Source organism: Buceros rhinoceros, unplaced genomic scaffold, assembly GCF_000710305.1.
Source record: "Buceros rhinoceros silvestris isolate BGI_N320 unplaced genomic scaffold, ASM71030v1 scaffold17013, whole genome shotgun sequence".
NCBI lineage: Eukaryota > Metazoa > Chordata > Aves > Bucerotiformes > Bucerotidae > Buceros > Buceros rhinoceros.
Window position 1 is genome coordinate 15,262 of NW_010401990.1, and position 7,379 is coordinate 22,640.

The window sequence follows — 7,379 nt, forward strand, 5'->3', positions numbered from 1 at the left end:
CTTGACAGAAGAAGCCGTGGAGGCATTGGCTTGGAGGAAGTTGTGGGGTGCCTGAGATTAAAGTCTATTTTGGAGCCCCACAATCTTCAGGACTGACCCTTTCACAAGTGAGCTGTTCCCAGGAGCTGCTGCGTGGCCTCAGCTGCTGCTGTGGCAGCTGCCCTGACGTTCGTGCCCCATCGGCTTAGCGGTGCGAGTAGGAAAGGCCCCTCTGTGCTCTCTGGGCTGATTTTCCCCTCCAGTTCCTACCATGGTGTAAGAATGGAGAGTGTCCAGCCCATGGTGCCACCTCCACCAGAAGCCAGCTCCGACAGGGAGGGCAAAACCTGAGCTCCGCGGTGCTGTACACAGCCTGAGTGCTGGTCCCTGACTCTGCCAGGTTCAGTGCTGGAGCTTAGATTTTCCCACACACAACCGCAAATTAACTGGGGAAAGGACCACACGCTCCAGGAGACCTCTCTGTATCTCTGCCTGCCTGATGCACCATTTATCGATAATGAAATGGGGCCGTTGTTTATGTCACAGATTTAATAATCAGTAAACAGCAATGCTTATTTATGTTGCCTCTCCAGCTACCTCAGTTAATCTATTTAGCATAGATTTTTTTGAGAGCACTTTCCTTTCAGGGATGTGAAAGAAAGGACAAACCTCTTCATTTCAGTGACATGAAACAAAGCCCTTCTGTCAAACAATTTAATTCAGGGGAAAAAAAAAGCCTGTGTTAAATTCCTCAGCCTGCAACTGAAGGAAACGGGGAGCTGCTGCTGTATCAGATGTACTCTGTGGGTGCTCCTCATCTGGCCCATCCCCAGCAGGGTCTACGTGGAGGAAGTGAGGAACTCAGCGAGAGCTGGTCTGTATGTAACGCGGCTGCTGCAGTGCCTCCAGTGTGCTATTGTTCAAGGAGTTATCAGAAGGCGAGCGGAAACGCCAAGGCAGTTGGAATGTCTGAGCAGTAATTGTGTTCCTAACGAGCCCCTGAATCGAGATGACATGTCTGTGGGTTAGGAAACCCGTGTCAGATCGCTGTGCGCATGCTACTTCTTACTCTACATTGTTCAAGGAGTTATCAGAGGGCGAGCGGAAACGCCAAGGCAGTTGGAATGTCTGAGCAGTAATTGTGTTCCTAACGAGCCCCTGAATCGAGATGACATGTCTGTGGGTTAGGAAACCCGTGTCAGATCGCTGTGCGCATGCTACTTCTTACTCTACACATTTATAGCTGCAGGGTGTGAAATTACAGGTTCATAGAAAATAAGCCTGGACTGAGCAGGGCTTAGAGAGGTCACGAGCCCAGCCCCTGCTCTGAGACAGCGTCAGCGCTGCTTGTGTCACTGCGGAGCGGTTCCAGGGACGCTGCTCAGTTTTGTCACCCAGCGAACCAGAGTAAGTTTTCATTCATAGGAGAGTGGAGTGAACCTAGAAAAACTCTCCTGGCTCTTGGAACAATCCCTGGGATTGTTCATCTGGATTAACAGAGTCACAGAGAGAAGAATTTCACTCAATGTGTCATTAAGGGCCAGGTACAGTCCTTAACACAGCCAGTGCACTCCTCGTGAGAGAGGAGACAGCTAAAACCTCTGAGGGAAATCCCTTTAAAATCAAAACCTTCAACTCTAAATCTCAGAGAAAAGCCCAAACCCTCAGAAAGGGGCCATGTAATACCGTAGATCCCAGGGCTTGCAAAGCTCTGCGCGCTGCTGCCTGCGCGGTCGATCCGTCGGTCGTACCTGTCTGAGAAGGAGCAGCAAGGGCTGAGGTGCTGAGAAGGGTCAGCGCCTGCTGCCTTCCAGCAAGCAGCAGCCCTCACACTGTGCTTCCCTCTTTCATCTCACAACATCTGCATTATGTGTGCGAAGTCAGCGCGTTTCTGAAAATAGTATTTAAGCAGAAAAAAAGGAAACCACTTCTGTAGGTATTAAGGCTGTTGTGACAAATGAGCGCCCGCGCAGCCCCCTGTGACCAGCCGGCCTGAAGGCTTGCCTTTACGGTAGCCAGGATTGTGCTGCTTGAAAGAGTTAAGGGTAAGTCTGTTCTCATGGGGTTTAGTGTAAATCTCACTTCCCGTGGCGGTGAGGACCTTAGTTCGGCATAGTCAGGTGATGAATCACCAGCAAAAAGAAGATGGTGCTTTTCTTTTAAAGTTAATTAACAGAAGTGACCTGAAGTCAGCTCCAAAATTTCCTGCAGTTTTCTGTGCTTAGCTCTGGAAAGCCACAATATTCTGAGCAGAGCCTTTGACAAGGCTGCAGAGGGTCTGGATAAACTTGCACAGATCAGCTCTGCGATGAGATCTATGTTAATCTTCCTACGCTCAAATACCTGCTAGTAATGTGGTGTGGCAATACCAGGGACCTTGACAGTGTGCTTGGCTATTGTCAAGTTCCCGTCTTCAGAAGAAGAAAAATTGGGTAAAATGAGGTTTAAAGGCCATGAGATCTGGCTCCCTGACACCAATACTGCATGTGATTTTCACCCAGATACTGATATTCATGAAAAAAATAGAGAACGGATTTAAAACAGGCATGGCTTGAGTACCGTTCTGATTAAGATAGCTGGAGCTGTGGACATTTGTGCCAGTGATCGACCTGGGCTGTCGAAGAAGGAGGAAAGTTGTGGAGATGGGGTAACAAATCAACGGGTGTGCTCAGCCATCATGGAGAAGCAGAGGCCAGAAAACTCATCGGATGGGGGTGGGTTTAGTCTTTGGGTGAAGTTCTTAGTGCTGGCAAGGAGGAAACCTGCAGTAGTCGTGGGAGAAATGCCTTGTCTTGAGCACTGGCCCACTGGGGCGGCGGAGCAGAGCTCTGGCCTTGTTGCCCCAAGAGGGGCACTTTGAAAAAGGCTGTGGAGAATGAGGAGGACCGGGTGGACGATGTCGTATAAGAACTAGACCCAGTTTTGCACGCGCAATGCTCACGTTTTGATCAGATTTGCACACTAAAGCAGAAAGGGCCAGTAAATAATTTCAGCACATCTTTCTGGCCAAATCCTTTCCGCATTCCCCACATTGTGCCATGAGCTGTTCAACTGGACGCGAAGGTGCAGTCAGAGGAGCCTCGTGGCCTTCGTGCGTGTTCAGTAATTTTTAGATAACCTCTTTGTCAGGGCTGGAACTTGTCAACAGTAACTGTAACCTGCCGAGTCTGTAACCAAGTCACAGAGGTAACACAGAGAAGGAAGAAAAGGGTTTCCGATTGATTTGCAAATATTCCAGCCCTCTCTGGTTCTGCTCATTTGTGCAGCCCGCAGCACTGAGTGCTGACGTTTGGATCAGGAAAGAGGGTTTGTGGTGAAAATAAGCACTGGGATAAAAAAAAAAGTCCTTTATCACCACCTGGTGCCGGTGCAGGTGTATGGTGCCTGCAGAAAAACACCGAGGGCCAGCTTTACGGGCCACCCTGCAGCTGCTGCCCAACGGGCTCTTCCCAGCGGAGCAAAAGCGTGGCAAAGCAGAGCAGTACAGTTGCTGTGTGAGGGGTTCTCCTCGCTCACCCTGAGCTCATCTGCTCCTCTGCGTTCAGGGGCTGGTGACCCCCGTGCTGTGGGAGTACTTAGAGCTCATCTCCCGTGCTCTGCCCTGTACAGGCACAGGAGAACGGACCAGGTTTTCCCAAAGGTCCTCTGTAAGTGTGACGTAGAGACTTCGCTCTGAAATAGTTTGGAGGAGGGCAGAGTTGTTACCTTGAGGGAGCTGTTGTTTGCCCTTGGTACAAAATTGATGGGTTTGGGTAGAGGCTCTCTGGATTTACGTGTTAGTTGAAATCTGCATGGATGGAAGTCGTTCACGCGCTGCAAAGGAAGTCAGCTACCAGGAGGCAGAAAGAAAGGGCAGTTCCTCTCTGAGGAGAAACTTGTCCTATCTCCAAGTGTCCTAGCGCAGAATGTTTACAAAACGCTCATTAAGGGAAGGGGGATTGCGAGATAGCAACAAATCTGGTGAACAGCTTACACTGGCCGAGATAAGAGAGGCAAGGCGGCCATCGCGGAGAGCGAGCCATATCCAATTACCGAGACCTGCTTTTGGGGAGGGGGAAGGGGGAGACAGGCAGGACGGATCACAAGTTTCAAGACAAGAGCTTCCAAACTTGTCATCTCTCTGTGACACAAGCCGTGTACAACCCAGGGGATAAAACCGCCACTTAGCCCATACGAGAGCTAGAGCGTGTTGAGCGCGGTTGGAGGCTCGAGCGGAGCCATGGATTCTGGAGTCCTCCAGCTGTGGGCTGTCCTCTGTCTCTTGGTTCACCTTGCTGCTGGCAGTCCCATCCTGAGCTTGGAGCACTCTTCCCTGGAGGAAGACGTGCCTCTTTTTGATGAGATTCTCTCCGAGCAGGATGGTGTTGATATCAGCACACTGCTGCAGAATATGAAAAATGATTTTTTGAAGACATTGAACCTCTCTGACATTCCCCTGCACGAAACGGCCAAGGTGGATCCGCCAGAGTACATGCTAGAGCTGTACAACAAGTTTGCCACTGATAGGACTTCCATGCCATCCGCCAATATTATTAGGAGCTTCAAAAATGAAGGTAAGCCATGTTCATCTCTAGGAGGAGGAAAGAGAAATGAGGGTCTTTACAGTCCGTGTGAGGTGTGTTTACCAGGTGCTAGGGGACAAAAAGCCCTGGCATCACCAAATCTAATTTAGGTGCATCGTTTTCATTATCCCCGTAATGACGCACATCATTTGCAATTACCTGATGGATTTTTCAGATGGGTTCCTTAAGTAACGTATGAAATTAAGGCAAGCAGTGTTTTTCTGCACCGTTCTAAGGTGCAGTGTGGTCCTGCTGTGAGTTGAGTGAGTACGGCTCGCTGTTAATATCCTCTCGCTATTGATCCTCGTGGGATTTGTAACGTTTGGTTTCTTTGGCATCTGAGCACAGTCCAGAAAATGCATAGAAATAAATGAAGCAGAATTTTGGATAACCCTTAGGTTTCACTGTGGAGAACCAGAATATTTCCTATTTTCAGAAAAGCTGGAGAAGCCAAACTGTGACCTTAGGTAGTTCCCCTGTACGTTTCTGCTGCGGCATTTCCTCCCGGTTCAATGAGGCCAAGGTACTGTTTCAGCACTAACATTCAACAGCTTGTCAGTACCTATTTGTACCAATACAGCTTTTATGTTAAAAACATTTTTCAACTCAACAGTCCCAAATACCGATTGCTCCACTAGGCAGGTAGAGGTGCTTTGATTTGTTTCACCTGCTCAGGGGCTTATGCAACTATTCAAAGTTTCGTGGGGCTCCTCTCTAATCAGTGAAGTACAAAGTCATTGTTGCTTTTTCTCTAACGTTTGCAATTCCGAAAGGATGAACTATGAGGAGAGGCTATGAGCAAATTGTTCCAGTTTTGTACCGCAGTGAGATGGAGGGAGAGAACCCAAAAGCTCTGCTGTGACCTTCTGCCAGGCCCGGGCACTCTTGACCAGCGCTGTGATTCTGGTTTGAGGAGGCACGACACTGTCGTTCAAATTTTCTCTATATGTTCTTTTCTCCAGTGTGGAGAAATGTATTGAAGGGTTGGTGGCAAAGAGTTACACGCTCTGGTGAGTGGTTACTCCTCTGCACAGCCCTGTCTGTCACTGCTCATCAGCATAAATGAAGACCCAGGCAGGAACACGGGTGGTGACCTTTCCTCGTTTTGCACTATTTGGAAAAAATAAATGAGATAGATAAAAATCGCCAAGTACAGTGTGTAGAGGATAAAATACAGTGCAGTTTAGTGATGTAAATCCAGCAAAACCGAAGCTCATTAAGGTTTGCAGGTTGGAAACGGTACAGACCCACACGCAGCGGACCGCAGCTCTGCGCCGCTCCGTAGCCGTGGCACTCGGTGCCTGTTTCAGCGCTGCAGAGGTTCTGCACCGCTTGGGGTAAACTCGACTCAACTTCCTGTCATTTCCGTATTTCTCTCACCTCTTCCAATCCAAACCAGCAAGATACCAAGTGATGCTGCTGCTGTTAGGACAGCTTCGTAGTCAGAGGGACTGGGCAGTTGGTGTTTGTTATGTGTCTTGAAGCCTGTGTGAGAAGAACCGTCCATTTCGTGCCAGAGAGCTCTTTTGACAGAGAAATTAATTACTTGCAATAACTAGGACAATAGAAACAGACCACGGAGTTTATTTATTCACCTGCCCACTGAGAACTGGCTGTAACGGTGGAGTCATTACCATCCACTGAATCCTTTATTACAGAAATGTAACTGGCTGGAACTAGCTCTTCGTTTTAACCTGTGGACCGTAATGTCTCCAGTGTAAAGGGGACTGTAATCAGTTCTTCAAACTTGAATAACGGTCTTCAGGGAAATTTTTCTTTTCCAGATCTCCCTTCCTGACCCTCCTGGGGTGTCCTGGTAACAGTAGGCGATATTTCACTTTACGGACTTGCTAGCTAAAGAGCAGAGTCCCATCCTGGCTTGGAAATGAGCCCTTCTCGTGCACTGCTAGCGCTCACATACGGTGTGGCCTCTGCCTGCCTCCTGGTACTCAGCTGTATGGTCCAGTGACATTTCTCATCCTGTCGTTCTGTGTAATGGCTCCAGGCTTGCTGTAGCATATCAAGGTCTAGGAAACCCCAGGGATTACTTCCAGTACGGAGACTGGAGCGGAGCGTGAACACCACTGTCGTTACACTCACGCTCTGCTGCTGCCCTGGCACTGGGCAGAGCACAATCAGCTCCCACCTTCATCAGCTGACAGGCAAGGAAATGCAAGCAGAGTCACCCTTGGGTTTTTATTGATAAACAGGTGAAAGTGCAAAATAAAAAAAAAAAAGAAAAAGGCAGGGACCTCAAAACCTCAACATTGACATTAAATACGTGCTGAAGTTAACTGCTCGCTTAAGTGCACCAGTGGAGCATGGCTAATACTTGCAGCTTTATCAGTGTCATTTTCTGATGTAAAGGTACGTACCAAAATTGGACAGGTCAGAGATGAAGACAGTATCAGGTCGCCAGTAGTTTGCAGAAATGTTGCCCGCAGTCTCTATGTCCCTAACCTGTCTTCCGAGGCGCAGGTAGACAGCGCGGTAATTCAGCAGTGAATGCCACACTAGCGACGACCGCCGCACCGTGCGAGGGAACGCGTGCTGCTGTCTGCAGACAGGCGATGCGGGAGGACAGGCAGCCTGGCGGGCAGGCACATACGATGCCCTTCCTACATGTCTTATGACGGAAGCTGCCAGAAGTGCCGGGCTGAGGAGAGCTGTTTGACTGCTTGCTTGAAGCCCCTTCAGTCCGTGGCAGGATTTCTGTTGGCTGGGTGTCAACTCGCTCTTCCCAAACAGGAGCTTTTACATCTTCCAAGCAACTTTTCCTCCCGCAGTGCTTGGCCCTTCCTGTTTCTGAGGGATGTTTCAGCTACTTGCCAGTGCAGG

The 7,379-nt window shown here is 49.2% G+C and overlaps 1 protein-coding gene across 1 annotated transcript in view; it reads left to right on the forward strand.

Moving 5' to 3' along the window:
* Positions 1–4,188: 4,188 nt before the first annotated feature.
* Positions 4,189–7,379, forward strand: part of BMP10 (bone morphogenetic protein 10) — a 4,897-nt gene continuing 1,706 nt past the window's right edge. The window contains exon 1 of the mRNA XM_010132494.1: positions 4,189–4,532. Within this exon, the coding sequence (XP_010130796.1) occupies positions 4,199–4,532 (334 nt within the window). The 5' untranslated portion in view covers positions 4,189–4,198. The remainder of the gene's footprint in view (positions 4,533–7,379) is intronic.